This window comes from Littorina saxatilis, linkage group LG12, assembly GCF_037325665.1.
Source record: "Littorina saxatilis isolate snail1 linkage group LG12, US_GU_Lsax_2.0, whole genome shotgun sequence".
Classification (NCBI taxonomy): Eukaryota; Metazoa; Mollusca; class Gastropoda; order Littorinimorpha; family Littorinidae; genus Littorina; species Littorina saxatilis.
The window spans coordinates 7,612,228-7,634,199 of NC_090256.1; the positions used below are offsets into that span (position 1 = coordinate 7,612,228).

At 44.5% G+C, this 21,972-nt stretch overlaps 1 protein-coding gene across 1 annotated transcript in view; it reads left to right on the plus strand.

The window, feature by feature from the left end:
- LOC138982354 (prolactin-releasing peptide receptor-like) overlaps positions 1-21,972 on the plus strand; it is a 74,480-nt gene that overhangs the window by 51,629 nt on the left and 879 nt on the right. The window contains exons 2-3 of the mRNA XM_070355606.1: positions 19,850-20,297; positions 20,616-21,002. Of these exons, the coding sequence (XP_070211707.1) occupies positions 19,850-20,297; positions 20,616-21,002 (835 nt within the window). The remainder of the gene's footprint in view (positions 1-19,849; positions 20,298-20,615; positions 21,003-21,972) is intronic.

Consider the following 21,972-nt stretch of genomic DNA (forward strand, 5'->3'; position numbering starts at 1 on the left):
TGTAAGAAGGGGGGTTCCACTGCCCCAGTTTCAGCTAGGTTCTGTGTACATTATAAAGTATAAGAAGGGGGGTTCCACTGCCCCAGTTTCAGCTAGGTTCTGTGTACATTATAAAGTGCAGAAACATGTCAAGCGCTGGCACGGTATATGCAGTTTTGCTGGGCCCAGGAAAGACCAGCTCAATTTGTTTTCAATAATTAGAAACTGTTTTGTTTGTTCTTGTCGCGGCACAGCTTTCTTCGGGAATTGAGCGACGGAGGGACAACGTTGTGCAACACGACTTGAAACAAAATGTCAAAAGGTGTTACTTTTGGCATGGATGTAAAATCAATTCTCATCTCCTTTGTGGGGCTATTTTCGGTGCAGGAGAGATCGATGTCTCAGGCTTTCAGAAAGAAAGTGTCCCCTGTTAAAGCAATGCCTATGTTTTCAATAGATGACACTATGAATCGAGATTAGCTCTCGAGCCGGGTTGTATTGACTTTTTCCATCTTGTTCAGTGGAAATAAATTTAAAAGCATATTTGTGGTGCCGGAGAGATCGGGACCTCAGCCTTCAAAAAGAAAGTGTCCCTAGTTTTAAGCGATGCCAAGGCTTATGTTTGTTAGTAGATGACACGGTAAATCGAGGTTAGGTCTTGAACAGTCTAGTTTCATGGAAAACGAATTTTAAGGAAACCCACTGAAACATGTTCTTGCACTTACCATAGAGCGCTTTCTTAGATTAGTGTTGACATCCTCGTGTTGTTACAAGAAAGAATTCCAATTCAAGTTCCCAGCAGCTTCCTTATGGCATTGCCTGAGAGCAATTATGACAGGAATAGTTTCGCTCGAAAAAGGGAACTAGAGGAGGCCAAATTCTTCTTGATGATGTGAAACAAGTGTATATCTTTTTCTGAAAATCTAAAATCCTTGGTGGCCTTACGGAAGAATAATCAATGGCTGCATGACGAGGGTGATTTTACTTAAGTGTGTTTGTTTTTGCATTATAATTCTTTTGTCTGCAGGAGTTGATTACAATTCGTTTGAACTTTAAGCTTCAGATACTGGCTGCTCCATGATAAAGTGTTGCGTTTGTGTGTTATCATTTGGTTTTTGGCTCACGTAAGTGTAGCCTATGCGATGCTAACTTTTGTCTGTCTGTGCGTGCGTGCGTGCGTGCGTATGTATGTGTGTATGTCTGTGGTAGAAACTTTAACATTTGAAGACGTCATATTACATTGACGTCACATTATGACGTACGAGGGTTAGACGTCACGCGATGGAATTACTGAAAGTCTCGGTGATTGTTATTTTGAGCGGGCCGAGACTATTTGGCAGTCGTGTCCATGTAAGTAGGCTACATGCAGACAGACAGATCTAGATCTAGTGTCTCGCTTTCTTGCACAGTTTCACCTATGCTCTTTCTGTGTGTGTGTGTGTGTGTGTGTGTGTGTGTGTGTGTGTGTGTGTGTGTGTGTGTGTGTGTGTGTGTGTGTGTGTGTGTGTGTGTGTGTGTGTGTGTGTGTGTGTGTACTGTGTGTGTGTATGTGTGACGGAGTGATTGAGTTTGTGTTACTGTTTGTCGATTTCTTACGTGAGCCTTGAATGCTTCGCCTCTTGTTTAAATCTATTCTTACTGTTTTTGATTATATTTTGAATTTTAACAAAGCATACATGCAATGGTTTGGAGTGATGCTCCCAGATATAAGTGAACGCGAGATGCGTATGTGTGTCAATAAGCCTTAGGGCCTTGGGTGAGTGGTATACACATGGCTATACACATACATTTCAAGAAGTTCGTGATTGCTTTTTTTGCTGTTAACTACAATAACTACAGTGTAAGCCGCTTATATGTCTAGGTTATGATGGCTTGCATGCATTATAACCACGTCGAACAGTGCGTGGAAAGCTATGGAAGTCGTCGTTTGAAGCTTTACCGACATTGACGTCATTCCTACTGTCGAAACATGGATTTAATGCAATATTAGTTTCAATGTAACCTTTATGTCCCAAGAGAGGCACATGGTTTTCTGCGTTGAAGTATTGAGGGGACAAAAAAAGACGGTTTGCATCGATTTTCTTTGGATGATTTAATGCACCAGGTTGCACGTGTCAAGAGTTTGTCTGTCTGTCTCCAGTCTCACCAGACAGAGATCACAGTTGCTTGTGGTTATGTCTTTTTCTGCTGTGCAAATATACACATAAATAGCGTGCTGTGTAGAAAAATCAGGTCACGGGATAAACCACGTTTTTATCGAGAAAAAACATCGCATATTAAGCGGCCATTTCTCGTTGTATCAATGCCTATTATATCCATGTACAAATCTACCACTCGACAAAGTTAGAAAGGGTCACTTTTAAGAGAGAGAGAGAGAGAGAGAGAGAGAGAGAGAGAGAGAGAGAGAGAGAGAGAGTGTGTGTGTGTGTGTGTGTGTATGTGTGTGTGTGTGTGTGTGTGTGTGCCGTGAGAGACTGCTTAGGATTTTTCGATGTGTTTTAGTGCAACTCTAAATTCTTAGTAAATGTGACACGGTTTAGTGTTGTTAGTTTTAAGTGCAATCCTTAATTCTTAGTAAATGTGATGTATTTTATGTCTGTGATCGCCTGACACTGCATGGCAAATTTCCTTGTTTTTATTGGGACAGTAACATTTTGAGTCTTGAGTCTCGAGTCTCGAGTCTCGAGTCTCGAGTCTTGAGTCTTGAGTCTTGAGTCTCGAGTCTTGAGTCTTGGGTCTTTCAAGGTACGGTCCTTCCCGTGGAAATAGTTCTTCTCGCTGCCTCACTGCCTCACTGCCTCACTGCCTCACTGCCTCAGGTCTGTTCAAGATTTCACACTTGGTAAGACCATCCCTGCGTGTTGACACTTACAAACAAAACAAAAACAAAAACAAACATCCATGCTTCCTGTTCAGTGTTGAAATGGTTTGATGAATTCATTTCTTAAAAGCCACTTCATGTAGAAGAGTCCTGGCCAAATATGAGATGGTGAGCCGAATCGTTTAGAGGGGAAGGACTTTGCCTTTGATCGAGACTAAGAGTGGTCCAAACAGCAGCTTAGTTGAATTTACCTGAATGCGCGGGAGGGAGGGGGTAGCTACATATAGACACGACATATTTCAGTCGTTGTCAGATACATATACTGTAATATTGCTATTTCATTATGTTACGTGGATTTCCATTGGTCAATTGGGCAAAACTGAGCTCAGTGCAAAAGTGATATCGACGACATTTCCGTCGATATCAGTTTTGATATCGACGACCTCTTTATTGCTTCCCCACTTCAAAAACAAAAACACCTAAATTTAAAAACAAACAAATATATATGAAAATGTAATGATCCCAGAATTTAGTTGAGCAAGTGACTAAAGACTTTTTGAAAGAAAAGACATTTGAAAATACTGAAAAGTACAAGAAAAGAGTGAACAAAAAGAAATAATAATCAGAGGGAGGGATATGGAACAGCCAAAACTGAGACAAATACTTTTGTAATTTCTTTACAGTAAATACAACATGTCCAGAGAATTAGCAATATATCTAACATTGACTGACTGTGTGATGATATCTTCTGCTATTGGTCTGTTTCGACAGTGATATCAATATCTCGACCTCCGGTCTCGATTTTGATATCACTGTCTCAACAGACCATAGCAGAAGATATCATCACACAGTCCCGTCAATATTGGGTACTAACCTCGACTCGAATAAATTATCAAGCTCATGGCCCAATTTCGTGTAAACAATATCATATGTGTTTGTCTTTCATGCAATGGCTGAAAATGACGTTCGCGGTCGACACCCCGTCTCATCATTCCACCCTTTCCCCCTCCCCCACACACCTGCCTCAAACACCACCCTTCCCCTTTCCCACTAGGTAAATGCATTCTCTTTCTCGGGGGTTGACATTCAGATGGTTCGTTATAACTGATTGAAGAAAATTAAAGAGCAGGAAAGACTTTGTAGTAAACTTTTGCTTGTTTTGCTTATTTTATTTGTTTGGGTTTTTCGTAACGATTCACTCCGTCCAAAATGTAACACATAACTTTCTTTTTCCGCTACAATACGCGTAGCAGACATAATAATGAACTGATGCATCAATGCGAACTATCAGATAATTTCAAAAATCAAAACTATTAACTCCGACGGTTACAAACAATTATTCTAGAAATTGCATTGATGGTGTGTCGTACTTGTAAACTTGAGCACAAATCCATTCTTTCAAATAAATCTGCAACGCTAGTGCACACAAACCTGAAAGAGAAACAGAGCCAGAGATGTCAGGCGCTGTGCTCGCAACAACTACCGCATGTGAAACAGGTACAGAAGCAAAGACAGACAAAAAGACGATCGGTTCGTTAAAATCGATAAAAACAATTTCAGATGCAGAAGGGGAGAACAAAAAACAAAACAAGACAATACGTTCATGAAAGCCATCGCAAGCACAGACGTACAGTATGCTCGTGGAAGCCATTGCAGAACGAACAAACAGACAAACAAACAGACATAAACGCACAGGCAGAAGATGAAGAAGATACTCTCTTTAAGACAAGCACAGACAGAAATTAGAGAGACACGCTCATAACACCATCGCAGGTAAAAGAAGATACTGAAGGAGAGACAGAAAATAAAGACAATCTCGCAGATATAAAAAATATATCGCGGACAAAAACAAACCCAAAAGAAGAGGCAGAAAATAAAGAAGACATGCTCGAGAAAACTCATTGCAAGCAGCGGCAAAGCAGAGGCAAAGCAGCGGCAAAGCAGCAGCAAAGCAGCGGCAAAGCAGCGGCAAAGCAGCGGCAAAGCAGCGGCAAAGCAGCGGCAGAACATAATGCCGATGATTGTGTTGTGAAAACCTCAGTTGATCGCAGACCAAGCAGACAGAACATCAGACAGAGACAATAGGGATGATATGCTCATAAAACTCATCGCCGACAAAGACAGACACGGAGAGGCAGAGACAAAAGGCAACTATGTATAAATTGAACCACATTATCTTAATCGGAAAGATGTGCGTTAGTATATGTATAGGTTACAACACGAGTGGTTTTTTATATGGCTTGTATTTCAGTCAAGACCCAGCGGATGAATATCATCGGGAGACACGAGCCTCTGGCGAGTGGTTCTCGATTGATATTCCCGCTGGGTCTTGACTGAAATACAAGCCATATAAAAAACCACTCGTGTTGTAATCTGTATATCCCATTCTACCACCAAACACAAAGTGTAGACTACTAGCGGCACTGTTGCGATCTGTGGACTGTAAAACAGTGGTGCCAGCGAGACTTAGCCCTTTTGCAACCTTAAACTAAGTGACCGTCGCTGAAAAAATAAAACGAATGAGTGCATCGATAAGTACGCGGTAACACTACTTTCAGACCATTTAAAAGCTTTAAGTAAAGGTTCATAAGTTGCAAGAAAGTAATGAAGTCGTATAGAAATTAATTTAGTTGAAGCGCACAATTCTTTTGTTTTGCGTTTCAGGTCGGCAGAACGGGCGAAACGGGTTTGGGACCCATTTGGCTTACTCGATTCAGAATCGATTCCACGTTGTTTTTCTCGAACGTGTTATTATACAATTAGGCTTATTGACAGAGAAGCAAATTTTAGGGAACAAATATGTAGGCCGGTTTAGATTTAACCATTTGCTCCCTATTTGAAATGTACCTACGTGATAAACTGTTTTGCGAGTGTGTTTGCATGAATGAACCTAAACTGGTATGGGTGTGAGGAAAACGGGACCGACTTGGTGAAGTCGCGAATTGCTGACACGTCTGTCACCGCCGATTGATTGCATTTTGAAGGAATATGACTGGATTACGGAAAAATACACACATGTTAAGTTCTTGGATACCTTCATCGCCAATGTGGACTTACTGCAGAGCCAGGCAAAAGAGTAGACTTGCTCGCAAAACACGTGAAACAGCCGATGTTTGATAGCGAAGCCAAACCGTGCCAGGTAAGGACGCTTCTCGGTCTCGCTACGCATGTCACCAGTGACAGTGTTGTTGCTTTGAGTTTGACTAACAAACTCGAAACTGTCATTTAAAACATGAGCCAAATGTGTATTGATTGTGTGATTAGTCTATGTGACAGGGCTTCTATTATCTGTGCTCCCTAGCTTCTGTCAGTTCCCACACCGACACTGCCAGAGAAACTGAAGACGCACACCAAACACATTACTGACAGACTCTCAAAAGTCGTCTGCTAACGATGGGAGGGTACTCGTGTTTTTGGTTTGGTTTGCTAGCATCTGGGTATCTTGTAAGTTGAATGTTCGTTTTTTTCGATCTGCATTGCTTTCATAATGAAGGAAACGTTTGTTTATTGCATCCCATACATCAGATCAGTTCTGAGATTCATTTTTGCGTGCAACTGATATGGTTTTCTGAGCCGTGCAATACGATTTTGGAACTTCATACAAATGTGTCACATTGTTCGGCGCGAGGTCAAAGGTCGGGAGGAAAGTAGTTCTTTGCCCAAATCGGAATCTGCACTATCATATATTTTTTGGAGTCCATGATGTATTTATTGAGCTATAAAAATACAACATATATACCCATACTGAAGTAACAGAGACAAAGAAGGGAGGTCATGGGATATATATATATATAGAAAAACAAATTCGTTTTTACCGTTGGAAAGTATTTTTAATAGGCAGTTACAGATAAGAAGCATTTTTGTGTGAGTGTTCGAAGAACAAAACGTTAAAAAAAAGTTAGCTTGCTGTACTCGATAAGTTGTATTTAATTCATTGTATGAGATATTGTTAATTGTAGTTATTTATTTGAATAAAAATTGTTTAAAAAAAAAAAAGTAAATTGAAGACAAGCACGAAAGAAAAACAAAAACAAAAAGAAGTAGAAACACATGCACAGACACACAAATAAGTGTGGGAAAGAAGAAAACAAATTATCAGGCATTATATATGGCAGGCTAATGACCATTGTTGCCGAGCAGTGGTCAGGCGTTCGCATGCCCGTGTGGAGATTAAACGGTTATGGGCAGAATATACCTGCGCAGACCCCCCGCGGGTTAGGGGGAAGCATTTACCCGATGCTCCCCAGCATGTCGTAAGAGGCGACTAACGGATTCTGTTTCTCCTTTTACCCTTGTGATTAGTGCTTTTGTGAACAAGAAACAATTGACAAGTGGCTCTATCCCATCTTCCCCTTTCCCCGTCGCGATATAACCTTCGTGGTTGAAAACGACGTTAAACACCAAATAAAGAAAGAAAGAAAACCTGCGCAGTTTCAGCGGCACAGACGACGCACTGCCTATTATTGATGCCGCGATAGGGATTATGACGAGTACTTGGTCTGTTTTCCTTTCATGCAACGTGTAGCGGGCTGGGATAATCTGCAGTGCGCCGTCGGTCCTGCTGAAGTTACATAATGTGAGCGGAGCCCCTTATCAGCTTGAGTGGGTGTGAACTTTCTTGCACTATTGCAGGTTAAGGACTTTTGTTAAGGGCGTTATGGGAAATTTGTTGACGATTTGTGTTGATGTATTTGTTGATTGTTTCTTTTTTCTGTTAGTGTTTTGTTTTGTGGCGATGCTTGCAATGCAGTTGTAAATAGGCGAACAGGTACAAGACAGGCAGGCAGTCAGGCAGGCAGTCAGGCAGACGCAAAGAGAGAAAGAAAGAAAGGCAAACACTTATTAACAGACACACACCCTTGTACAGATTGACAGACCGTACACTCACACACACACACACACACACACACACACACACACACACACACACACACACACACACACACACACACACACACACACACACACTCACACTCACACACACACACACACACACACACACTCACACACACACACACACATGCACGCACATTCACGACCACATTGGCGTCTTGATGAAGTTATCGCCTAAAAGATCTCGTTTTAGACGAAAAGGTCAAAGTCCTTTCTTTCGTGTCAAAGAGATAGAGAGATGCCAGGAGATAGGTTCCGCATAACTCTCTCTCACTCCAGTGTACATGTCCGCATGTAGAGCGCTTACTTTCTTTTGATTCTCGGATCTCAAATTAAATCTCTGTCTCATGTATTCAAGATTCCCACTTTCCGGAGACAAATTTATTTTTTCCGGACTTCAGAGGAAAACCTTTTCCGAACGCGATGTTCATTTTTCCGGGACGCAATTTGGCAAACAGGACATGGACATAAAAGTATATGGACTGTTTGCTCTGCAAACATCTGGATTCTCAAGATATTCACTGACGCAAGCATTTCAAATCAGATTTTTTGGCTGCATAATGATGTCCGTAGGCGGCAGAAATATCTTGTTTGAGACGAAAAGGTCAAAATCCTTTCTTTTGTGTTAAAGAGATGGAGAGAAAACGTGTATGGAATCAAAGTAGACGTTCTGTTCCCTGTTCATCTTATTCATGCGCACAAATCCAAACAGTTGTTATATGAATCGATGGTCTTTTTTCGGTCAACGTTCTACGCGCGGCGAACTACTTTCTTTCCGGAGAAGAATTATTTTCTTCCTGGACAACCTTTGCTGGGGGCAAGTGCCTCCTTTCCGGACGCACTTCGGCGTGTAATATTTGGAAATAAAAGTACATGGCATTCCTTGGTCGAAATATTTCGATTCCGAAGATATTCAGTGACGAAGGCATTTCAGATGCACCACTTTCATCAACTTGATGAAACCTTGGTCTGGATGATGGCGTTTCAGAAGAAACGGTCAAAGTTGTTTGCTTCATGTCAAACCTTGGAGAGAGTTTTACTGTTGTGGAAAAGAGTCTATTTCTAACTCCTCTTCTCACTCCTCAAAACACAAACCCTGACACTTTTTGTAACTCAGAGGTAAACGCTACGTTGCGGACGGGCACAGTGGCGTGGTGGTAAGACGTCGGCCTCCTAATCGGGAGGTCGTGAGTTCGAATCCCGGTCGCTGCCGCCTGGTGGGTTAAGAGTAGAGATTTTTCCGATCTCCCAGGTCAACTTATGTACAGACCTGCTAGTGTCTTAACCCCCTTCGTGTGTACACGCAAGCACAAGACCAAGTGTGCACGGAAAAGATCCTGTAATCCATGTCAGAGTTCGGTGGGTTATAAAAACACGAAAATACCCAGCATGCCTCTCCCGAAATCGGCGTATGGCTGCCTGAATGGCGGGGTAAAAACGGTCATACACGTAAAAATCCACTCGTGCTGAAAACATGAGGGAGTCTGAGCCCACGAATGAAGAAGAAGAAGAAGAAGCTACGTTGCGAACTACTTTCGTTTTCGAGACGAACTGCTTTCTTCCGAGCTAGGAAAACTTCTTTTCTCGACGCACATTCGTTCCTGAAGTACGTTCTCTCCTTTTCGGTAAACACGAAATGGGAATAGAAGTTCGTGCACTGGTTTCCGTCCACCTCTGTGGTGTTAAGGGGGTATTGCAGCATGGTGAACAGGGCCGGACTACCGGGGGGGTTATGGGGGTTGCGCAACCCCCCCCCCCCCCTAGCCTAAACATGTACCTTACTTATTTAATTTTTTTTTTTATTATTGCTTATTTTATGCCGTTTCATGCAAGGAGCGACCATTTTCCTATCTCAGAATATGACCTACCCGTCAGCTTCAGGGGGCTTCGCCCCCTGACCCCCACAACGAGGGGGGGGGGGGGTGGGTTGTAGGGTTTCCGGACCCCCCCCCCAGCCAAAAAATAAAAATATTGAATGAGGTATGCATTTCTTTATTTTACATTGAGTTTCAATTTTTGGGGTATTAATCAGTGACAAAATCTGCTGGCTGAAACTGGTAATGATCATCCTCAGAATGCACCAGATTGCACCATTTTGCATCCTTTTTTTCAAAATTTTCCGGGGGGGGCATGCCCCCGGACCCCCCTAGCAAGCTAGGCGCTTCGCGCCGTCGGCTCGGCGCTTCGCGCCTTCACACCCATATCTTCACAATATACTTTTGAAAAAAACCAGTCATAAAATGAACTGATCCGCCCCTGCCGCCAGGGGGGACATCCCCCTGGGCCACCACTGGCAACCCCCCCTCCCCCTCCTCTTCGCCTAGTCCGGCCCTGGTGAACATGAAGGTGAAAGGATATACAGAGAAACTGGGAGAGTTGTGTGCGTATGTGTGTGTGTGTGTGGGTGTGTGTGTGCGCTAGTGTGTGTGTGTGTGTGTGTGTGTGTGTGTGTGTGTGTGTGTGCGCTAGTGTATGTGTGTGTGTGTGTGTGTGTGTGTGTGTGTGTGTGTGTGATTCCGTGTGTCCGTCCGTTTGTCCGTTTGTTCGTGTGTGCGCCCCTTTGTGTGTGCGTTCGTGCGGTGCGTGTGTATGTATGTCTTTGAGTGCGCGCAAACACGATGCCATCATATAGATATTTTCGTGCTAGCTTCTGCGACTTTCTATCGGTCGGTCTCTGCCTGTGGGTACGCGCACGTGAACGGTTGTGTCGCGGGGCACGTTTACCGCCCATGTTGTTGTACGTGTGTGCAGGCGCTTCAACGTTTAATCGATCGATCGTCTGATGGCACTTTCGGCGAACAGTCTTCGGCGGCATGTCTGTGCCCGATTCTACACCCCACTCAGTGAGTTAAATATAGACACAGTGCCCCATTTTCCAACCGTCTTTCTTTCTAGTTCCTCCCCCCCCCTCCCCCCCTCCCCCCTTCCCTCGTCCTCCTGCAATCCTGTCCCTCACCCTTCCTATCCCCACTTCATGTACATGGTTAAGTTATACTGATGTAAATATATAGACTCAGTGCTACACACCCCCCCCCCCTCCAAACCCGCTCTCCTACTTCCAATCTCCACCTATTAGGTATACGGGAAGGGCAAGAAACCTTTTCCAAATCCCCCCCCCACCACACACCACTACCAAGAACCCCTTCCTCCTCAATCCCACACACTCGACTCCCAGTTTCCACCCCACCCCACCTCCTCCTCCACCTTCCTATCCCCACTTCATGTACATGTATGTAGAGGTTAGTGATTATCAAAAATAATGGTCGAAGTTCGCGGATCATGAAAAATGCGAGCTTCAGCGAGCTTTTTCATGACCGCGAACTGAGACCATTATTTTTGATAATCACTGAGACGAGGTATGTAACCTCTTTATTCCTCCTTTCTTCAGTTATTCAAAGAAAAGAGGGGTTTTTGTGCGAACGTTTGATCGAATTTTATTCACTCAACCAGTCAACCTGCGCAAGGCGATCGATCAATGCGCGGTTGTATAGTTCCGTGCAAATCATTCCATTCTGTTAACACTTCTTGTCAGTTTCCCTGTTTTGGACTAAAATCAAGTAAACAGATAATTATGTTGTTATTCTGCTGTGGCGGTAAAGGCAGATATTGTGTGTTCTGTTCATGTTTTGGTATCGCTTAGGATAATGTTCTTTCGTCAAATGGGACTAGCAGACGAACTTTTGCACCCGTGTTCCAACGCTAAAAACTGTATGAAGTTCAGTTTTCTGGGGAAAATAGTGTATGAAACCGATTTATGTTCTTTAAATTGATGAGATGTGTGCATTTGGTTGCGTGTGATCTGTTTATGAAATGAAATATTGTTGAAAACTCACCGTCGGATTGCAATCTGGTGTCGAAGAAACGGAGTGAAAAGAAATTTGAAAGGGGAACTACTCTTGTCGGTAGACAAAGGATGAGAGTTACTTGCCTTGGGAATTTGCTTGTGTTTAACGTTTGTGCACGGCAGATCTAGATTCAGAAAACAACCGAACTCATGGATTTTATATGGAGATTCATGTGTTCAAGCATGTAGTTGTTAATTTAAATGCGGTATGTTTGTATTGTTTGCTCCAGAGATGTATACTTTTTTATTAGAGCGTTCGGAACTTTTTAGTCGCAAAAGTAGTACTGACACAGAACAGCTTCTCAACCCATTGCGCTATCGAGGATTCAGGCTGTTGCTGGCTCGTTATATGTTTGGTTGCTGGGTGTTTACAAAAAAATAAGTAGCTCTACAAGTTCACAGAGGTAAAGAAGCAGAGCGGGGAATAAACGTTTTTATTAGAGCGTTCGAAACTTTTTAGTCGCAAAAGTAGTACTGACACAGAACAGCTTCTCAACCCATTGCGCTATCGAGGATTCAGGCTGTTGCTGGCTCGTTATATGTTTGGTTGCTGGGTGTTTATCGAGAAATAACTAGCTCTACAAGTTTACAGAGGTAAAGAAGCAGAGCGGGGAATAACGAAAAATAACTAGCCCTACAAGTTTACAGAGAGAAAGAAGCAGAGGGGGGAATAAAAGCTGAGTTATATATAGACTCAATGTCTACCCCGTCCCCGCCCCCTCCTCGCTTCTACGTCCAATCCCCAGAAGTAGGGATACGGGAAGAGCAAGAAACCTCTTCCGACCCCCCCCCCCCCCCCCACCACCACCACCACCATCCACCACCACGAACCCCTTTCCCTTTAATCCCACACCCTCGACTCACAGTATCCCCCCACCTCCCCTCACCACCCCCCCCCCCCCCTCCTACTTAAATTCAGGGATAAGGGACGGGCAATAAAGCAGTTTATCGATCAGCAAAAGGCTGACATTTTCAGCCGCGCTCGGCGCTCTCTTCGTGCCCAGGCAGTGGCGGAGCAGCGCTATTGCGGGATGAATGGAGTTTGCGATTGGAGATCTTTTGACGCGCAGGGCCAAAGATCAAAACCATGTCAATACCTCCCGTGATCGTCGATTTTTGTGTGATGTGTAAGGAGCTGGGAAGTCGATTGAGAGGTGGGGTGGGAGAGGGTGGGGGGAGGGAGTAGGATAGGGAGGGTCTGCTGTTGGGTGCGTGGGTGGGGGGGGGGGGGTGTTGAGTGTGTGATGGACACTCTGATGTGTTTTGACTGACACTGGTATATGTAAATAATGTCAGCGATATTTGGCAGGCGGGGTAGGGCGATTGGAGGGTGCGGGGGGGGGGGGGGGGTTGGGGGTAGGATAAAGCGTAAGTGTGTGTGTGTGTGTGTGTGTGTGTGTGTGTGTGCGTGCAGGTATGTGTGCGTGTGTGTGTGTGTGTTTTCCCGACTGTCTGCATTGTATGTTTATGTGTCTTTCTGTATGTTATCAAACACTGTCATTCTGCATGGACCAGTCGGCTGACTTGTATTTAAAACCACTTTCACTTGAAAATCAGCTGGCTTCGAGTTTTGACTGGTGCTCATTGGTATGATAGCTCACAGACTGAATACAGTGGAACCCCCCTTTTACGACCTTCAAAAATAAATCAAGTCTTAAAAAGGAGGTAGTCTTAAAATGGGGGTAAATTTACAGAGGTTATGAACTGTTACAGAAAAGCTGTGGAAACAGGGTCTTAAAAAGGAGGTAGTCTTAAACTGGGGAGTCTTAAAATTAAGGGGGGTTTCACTGTGGACGATTGTTCGTTCAGTTTCACTGTGGACCATTGTTCGTTCAGTTCCACTGTGGACCATTGTTCGTTCAGTTCCACTGTGGACCATTGTTCGTTCAGTTTCACTGTGGACCATTGTTCGTTCAGTTTCACTGTGGACCATTGTTCGTTCAGTTTCACTGTGGACCATTGTTCGTTCAGTTTCACTGTGGACCATTGTTCGTTCAGTTTCACTGTGGACCATTGTTCGTTCAGTTTCACTGTGGACCATTGTTCGTTCAGTTTCACTGTGGACCATTGTTCGTTCAGTTTCACTGTGGACCATTGTTCGTTCAGTTTCACTGTGGACCATTGTTCGTTCAGTTTCACTGTGGACCATTGTTCGTTCAGTTTCACTGTGGACCATTGTTCGTTCAGTTTCACTGTGTACCATTGTTCGTTCAGTTCCACTGTGGACCATTGTTCGTTCAGTTTCACTGCATTCGATCGTTTCCTTATGGTGTTGTTTGCTAATTTCATTAAAATCACCGAGCAGGGGGCCATTGTTTATGTCTTCGACACCACTGTGACCCAGACAACCTGAATATAGCCAATCCCACTGCAGTTACTCCCATTGTCTCCCCTTTTTACCTTCTTCGTCGTCTGCTGCAGCCATTGGTAAATCAAAGTAATCATGAAGACCAGCCATAGAATCGAAAGCGTTTGAGTGCTTAATGTCACGACCGCGAATGTGCCAGCAAACCTGTAACGCGAGAAAAGAGAAAGGACTTTGGTGTGCGCCACGTTTCAACCCGTACGAGCAGGCAAACGAGTTTGTCTGAAAATATAAGAAAAATGACCAGTATGTGCATAGCATGTAGTTCGTTTTTGCATGTGTTTTTTCTTTTGGATATCATTGGTTTCTCTCTGGTTTTTGACCACGAACTATTCACATGAGCCGGACATGCAAGTACAGGGTGTACAGATCCGAGCGGCGGTGTTAACAGGGGTGGGCACAAATGTCGCATCTTTGCGACACAGGAAGCCGATTTTGCAACAGAGCAGTTGGCAACTAGCTGAACGTAAGTTGTTTTTAAAAACTGTCATTGGCAAAAAATTGCATAAATATGTTAGAGACAAGCAGGTCCAACTTCGCTTTACAGTATGTGTTGGTGTCAACATCTGTGATGATATATTTCTTCTTCGGCGTTCGATGGTTGTGTCGTTTTAATCTTAGGACTGCTGATTGTATGAACTTGCAGGTTCGGCACAGGTCTTCCACAGTTCCCTGTGATAATATACAAATCGGATCCGTCTTATTCACATCGATACCGTGTTAGCGTCAGCAGTCGGAAAATCGCCGAAAGTTCTTTCAAGGTTTAAAAAACAAAAAGAAAAAATGTCACCGTGATTTCGGCACAATGACAATGTGGGGAACGTTACGTTAAGGAGTGCCCTACAACTTTCCAAAATCAGTTGGCGAAACCTTTATGTTCATGTTGGCCAATTTGAAGAAGAAAATGAATTCCTAGCAACATCCCTCCGTCTATTGGGTACCTGTTCAGATTTGCCAGTGACGATTTTAATCTCTGTGAGTGTGCAGCCTACGCAGTCTGATTGGGTTGCAAATGGAGGCGGTCAGTCGTGAAGCCCCGGATCGAACCGCTCCTCGTGTCATTTCCGGTTACCATCGCGCATAGCGGAAGTGCGAAACGAGCTGGCAAACTCGAAAGGAGGCAGTCGCGTGTATCTGGAACGATAAGCGAGTCTGCACGCGGCTGAGCAGACGACAAGAAAAGATGGAGTGAAATGAACTGATGGCTGATGAAGATCTTTCTTTAGTTGGTGTTTAACGTCGTTTTCAACCGTTCAAGGTTATATCGCGACGGGCTGATGAAGATCAAGTGGAATGTGTTGTGCATTTGAATGAGATGATGCGTGCATACGAGCAAACAAGATGGATTCTTTTTAAAAATGGTTGTAACTGTGTGGATCTGTGTGTTTTTATTTAATCTGCCTGCCTGTCTGACGGGGCACACTCGTACACCTCTCGGCAAAGTGACCCATCCCCATCTCATCCTGCCCTATCCCCATCCTGAACTCAGGTCAACTTCGGGTCTCATTTATCCCTGACAGGATGCCTTTGTTTTCTTCCTCTGGAGAAGAAATCGATTTTTTTAACATATTTATAGCTTTTCGTACTGTGCTATTGATACAAGCAGATTCGCGATCGTCGATAATGATTTTTCATGGTGTTGTGTAACTTTTAAATTACAAAGGAATTGTTATGTTAGACAGTTTCAAGCGAGCTATCTTTCGCGGATGTATTTACTGTGCAAACAACTCTAAAATATGGCAAAAGTGTCACGTGATAATCAACTTTGTCACGTGATCATAACAAAATGGCTACGGAGCGGACGATACTTTTTCCGTAACCAGTTGGGAGTGATGCAACAATATCACGGTCTCCTTCCCACAGCAGTCTCAAAATTTCGACTTGTTCTGACCTTAGAACGATGTCTTTATCATAACTGTGAAGAACAGAACGGAGATCACTGTCGACGTCGGTCATTCTGCAATCACTTTCGTCTTTCGTCTGTTATCAGAAGCATTAGCGAAAAACATATGGGAGATAACTCTGTATTCTTGTTTTGATAGATTTCAGCTTTTAGCTCCGCTTCTTCTCCTTTACTCCGCGTAGTTATTATCCATCCTGTCAGAGAGACATGAGCGATAGTGTGGACCGATGATTATCAGAATGGCCCTATCCCGTCATGTACGTTTGTGCGCAAGCAAAATGAAAGTAAGATTTAAAAAAATATCAACCCGATGGCGCGCGCGCACACTGATACACATAAACACACACACACGCACACACGCACACACGCACAAACACACACACACACACTGATACACATTTTACCCCCTCCCTCGTCACCCCCCCTCCCCCTCCACACACATATACACACATATTGTATAACTAACCGCTTTCTTATAAGCAACCGAATCTGTGTGCACAAACACGTCTCAGTTAGTCAATAGCATTGAAGTGAAATCAGTCATGACCCACATTTCAGGTTCCGATCTGTACGTGCAACCCTCAAGGAAACCGTGTCAAAGCATTGATTTACCTCTGACTCTAGGCTGCCAGGGCCATCAAGAGAAAGAGGATTCCCACTGACAGGCCAGTCATTCCTTTAAGTCCTAGTTCCCCTACTGTTCACCTTCCCTATTTCCTTGCCTGCAGACATCTTCTTTCGGGCTGAACCAGGATCGAAATTTCAAGTGTAAGGAAAAGAAGACGTGTGAATTGAAATAAAAAAGATAAAAGTCGGGAATTTGGGAATGGGGATAGGGAGGGGAGGAGATGCGGAGGTGGCAGTAGAAACGCGAGTAGGGCAAAGCAAGTGATGTAGAAAGAGAGCGATGATGGAAGGGGAGGGGGGGTTGGCGGTCTGGGCAGATGGTAGGAAGGAGAGTGGAGCAATGGAATAAATGTGGTTCAAGTGGTCTGTCTAAGGATAAGGGGGATATGGAGAGAGTTTTGTACAGATGGTCGAATGGGGAGTATGGTGAAAGCATGCTTGGGATTCAGGTGATCGTAGGTGAAGGAATATGAAGGAGGAGTGGTGATGATGGTAGAAGAAGAAGTAGAGCAAGGTAATGGAAGTGATTTGGGTGATCTAAAAAAAATAATCTCTTTAGTAGGGAAGGGGTAGGGGAGGGAATGCTGGGCAGATGATACAAAAGAAAGCTTGGCAACAGATTAAATTCTATTCAGGTAATCAAAAATAAACACACACACAAACACACACACACACACACACACACACACACGCACGCACACAAATACAAACACACACAAATATATGTATATATATATAGGCAGATATTTAAAAACAATCTCCGCATAAGTTTTAGTGATGAATATGGAATATGTTTATTGATGATGATCCAAATTTTCGTCCCCACACACACACACACACACACACACACACACACACACACAAACACACACACACACACACACACACATACACCCATATACATATATAGCATGACTTCCCTTCTTTCTCTGTTATTCTAGTGAGAAAATATCCAGCGATATTTCTCCGTAGGCCTAAAGTTCGGCCTTGACCTAGGAAAAATAACTTGCGCAGCTGCAGTGACAAGTAAATGGAAAACTTGAACGAAATTTACAGCTGCAGCACGTGGGTAGCACCCGCACAACGTTATCACTTAAAGGCACAGTAAGCCTCCCGTAAACCATCACAGAGCTCCCCGAGCGTCTACATACAGTACAAGCATACTTCCATTTGAACGCTCACCGAACGGGAACATCCTGGCTGCTTTCTGTCGAGCGTGAGAAATTTTCAAAGAATTTATTTTCGTGGACTTGCTCCTCTACAACAATGGCGCCTCGTTTTGGTGCTGGACGGCTGTTATGATACCGGAAATCACGCCCGGACAATAAGCCTCCTGTAAACCACCACAGATACTGTCAGGCTTTTACACACTGTACATACACCCTTCCATTTGAACGCTCACCAAACGGGAACATCCTAGGTGCCCTACGTAAAGATCGAGCAGTTTTTAAAGAATTAATTTTGCAGATTGTCTCGAACACTTTTTGGACCCATCCTGAACTCAGGTCAAACATGAGTTACTTCCCTTCGGGTCTCATTCTATCGATGTAAACTGGCGATAGCCGTGAATCGATGATTTTCAAAATGTTTTTGGACCGTGGTGCGTTTTTGCGCTAGACCTAACTTTTAAAATTGTAATAATAAATTGACAGCTTGTTACACAAACATTCTTTAATCATAAAAGAATTCTTTTTTCATCAAGACAAGATCAGTACAATTCGAAGTTGTGAAAGTTTGAAAAAAGAAAAGCCCGGAAGCAGGGTCACGCAAGGGTCGTAGCAGCCGACGGTTTATGCATATGGCCGTTCCTCTCAACAGTCAAAAGCCATCGCTAGAGTTCTTGTGAACCACAGCCGTTTGTTTCGTGCATAAAAACGTGCTATTGTAAATAAGCTCACATCGAGTCGCATTTAAATGACTAACTGACGACTAAATTGTGAAAAGGGGAAACTGGATCACACGGGTTCACGATGGCTCAGGGGTAAGATAAACCACGCAAAAATAAATTCTTTGAAAATTGTTCGCTCTTTACGGAGGGCACCTAGGATGTTCTCAATCGGTGAGTGTTTAAATGAAAGGGTGTTTGTACTGTGTGTAAAAGCCTGACCGTATCTGTGATGGTTTACGGGAGGCTTACTGTGCCTTTAACGTTTATTTCATGCGTAGTGTTCTTCTTCTTCTCAGTCAGCGTTCCAGCGTAGTGTTAAAATTGCGCCTTGCCAAGACTGACACAAAATATAGTTCTTCAACATCTCCTTACTTTGGTCATGCCATATACGTTACAACTCCGAATATATATATAGCTCCGAATCATCCATGGTATCGCGTTGTATTTTGTCTCGACGGGGTGAATGAATATAATGAAGTCACTGACGTCATTATAATTATTCATTGACCCAGTCTCGACAAAATACCACGCGATATCATGGATGGACGGAGCTGTAACTTACATATACGCACTCTCACTCACCACACGTCACAAGCTAAGAGATTACGTTGTCATGGCAAAAAGTGAGTACGAAAAGGTCTCTTCGGCGACCGGAATGTATTAATAATAAAATAAAATAAAATAGAAAAACCACCTGCGCAAAATGCACGTTTTACATCTCTTCTCGGATTACATCCGCTGTCTGTTTGACATTCAGTTATACATTTTTGTAGATGTCTTTTTTCTCTGGGAAAGACAACTAGGGAAAGTGTTATTCTTCATGCTCGTTCACGAGTCTGTCTTTATATTATCATTATTATTATTATAATAAGGTGACATTTCAGTCGTGGGACTAACACTTCTGTATACAAACACTTATACAAACAGATTAATACAGATACCTAAAGGTATTGTGTTCGAGATCTACATCTTATTCGCTGGTCAAAAAAAAAGCAGGGGTATAGGTTTTGTATGCCAGCTGATTGACAAGTCATATGATTTCTTTTACATTTCAGACATGTGACGAATGGTTCTTTATACTGATAGTTCCATCATCGAGTCAACACGCAGGGAATGTTTTCAGATTCTTCCCGATTTAGTTTTGGGACTACAATGCGTGCATTATCTCTGTCATGCTGATAACCGCTCCACCCAACAACAACAATGGAAAATGGTTGCGCATAACTCTCACTTTCTCCATTTCACATGTCGTATGCATTAATTATAACGCTTACTTCCCTCTGTTTATCGTAAGGGGCAGACTATACCTGCGCCGAGTCAGCGGCACAGACGACGCACTGCAGATTATCCCAGCCCGCTACACGTTGCGTGAAAAGAAAACAGGCCAAGTACTCGTCATAATCCCTATCGCAGCATCAATAATATGCAGTGCGCCGTGTGTTGCTGACTCTGCGCAGGAAAATTCTGCCCATAACTGATATATAACCTGTCTGCCACTCAAAAGCTTCATGTCCTGTGTCTTTGTACAGGTATCGACTCATCGTACACCCGTTCAAGTCGCGCCTGCCAGCCGGGCTGTGCGTGATCGCGGTATGGGTGGCGGCGGTGTGTACGGTGCTGCCCTACGCTATCTACATCAAGTACATCGACCTGGGCGCCACGCTGGGCTACGATTTCGAGGGCGTGGGCATCTGCTACGTGGCCATGGAGGTGCGCATCGAGGAGTACATCCGGGCTCTTTTCGTCACGCTCTACGTCATGCCGCTGGCCGTCATCGCCTTTCTCTACGTCAGGATATCGGCGGAGCTGAAGTCTCGCGAGGCCACCACCATCTCGATCCACTTCGCGGCGCCCAACTCGCACCGCTCGGGCAGCACGGCAGCCACGGCCGCGGCTAGAGAGCTGATCGACCACGCCTACAAGGCCAGCAGCGCCTGGCCCCCCGCCGCCGCCGCCGCCACCTCCCCCCGCCTGGAGGTCACTGCCAGCTCTGCCGCCGGGCTGGGCGAGGAACTCCATCAGATCTCCGCGCTGCAGACCCACGGCAGCGGCCACCACCACTCCCACCACCACTCTCACCACCACCACGGCCACTACCACCATCCCCACTCCCACTCCCACAGCGACGGCTGCAGCAGGGGCAGCCGGGGTAGCACGGGAGGAGGGGGAGGGGAAGGAGCAGGGGGAGGAGGGGGAGAAAGGTCATCAGGAGGCATCTTGCGAAACGGCAACAGCGGAGGAGGAGGAGGTGGAGGATCAGGAGGAGGAGAGAGAGGGAGCGGAGCGGGGTTGGAGGGGTCCCCGGGCGGGGCCAGCCGGGACTCGGCAGTACGCATCCGCTCGTACGCCGCCACGGAGCGCTCCACGCAGGACTCGGACGACGACCTGGACCTGGCCAAGGAGAAGCGCACGCAGAACTACCTCATCACCATGACGACCGTCTTCGCCATGTGCTGGTGCCCCATCAACATCCTCATTCTCGTGGCCTACTTCGTGCACGAGAACGACACCAACGAGGAGTCGTACGACATCACCTACATCACCTTCTGCTGGTTCGCATACCTGTCCACCTGCACCACCCCCGTGCTCTTCGCCTCCTGGAGGATGTCCAACGCCGCCAAGGACAGGCTGCGCGGCTACTTCAGGTTCAGCAACAGGAGGCACAACCACAACGGCGGACAGGTAAGGGAGGACCAAGTATGCGTATCGTTTCTTTCCTCTGTGTTTGTGGTGTGTGTGTATGTGTGTGGGGTTGGTGGTAGGGGTTCGGGTGGGGGGGGGGGCGTGTGCGTGTGTGTGGGGGGAGTTGTGTGCGTGTTGTGTGTGTGTGTGTGTGTGTGTGTGTGTGTGTGTGTGTGTGTGGTGTATGTAAATTTGTTAAGTAGGTGAGAGAGAGTGAGAGAGAAAGAGAGAGAGAGAGAGAGAGAGAGAGGTAGAGGTAGAGAGAGAGAGAGAGGTAGAGAGAGAGAGAGAGAGAGAGAGAGAGAGAGAGAGAGAGAGAGAGAGAGAGAGAGAGAGAGAGAGAGAGAGAGACCTCGTAGCCCTGTACAAACAGTTCAATCTCGGCAAGCATCAAACTGTGTTTCGAGACGAGGGTCGTGGTGTATGTGCGTGTGTGTGTGCGTGTGTGTGTGTGTGTCTGTGTGTGTGTGTAGAGCGATTCAGACTAAACTACTGGACCGATCTTTATGAAATTTGACATGAGAGTTCCTGGGTATGAAATCCCCATACTTTTTTTTCATTTTTTTGATAAATGTCTTTGATGACGTCATATCCGGCTTTTCGTGAAAGTTGAGGCGGCACTGTCACGCCCTCATTTTTCAACCAAATTAGTTGAAATTTTGGTCAAGTAATCTTCGACAAAGCCCGGACTTCGGTATTGCATTTCAGCGTGGTGGCTGAAAAATTAATTACTGACTTTGGTCATTAAAAATCTGAAAATTGTAAAAAAAAATAAAAATTTATAAAACGATCCAAATTTACGTTTATCTTATTCTCCATCATTTGCTGATTCCAAAAACATATAAATATGTTATATTCGGATTAAAAACAAGCTCTGAAAATTAAATATATAAAAATTATTATCAAAATTAAATTGTCGAAATCAATTTAAAAACACTTTCATCTTATTCCTTGTCGGTTCCTGATTCCA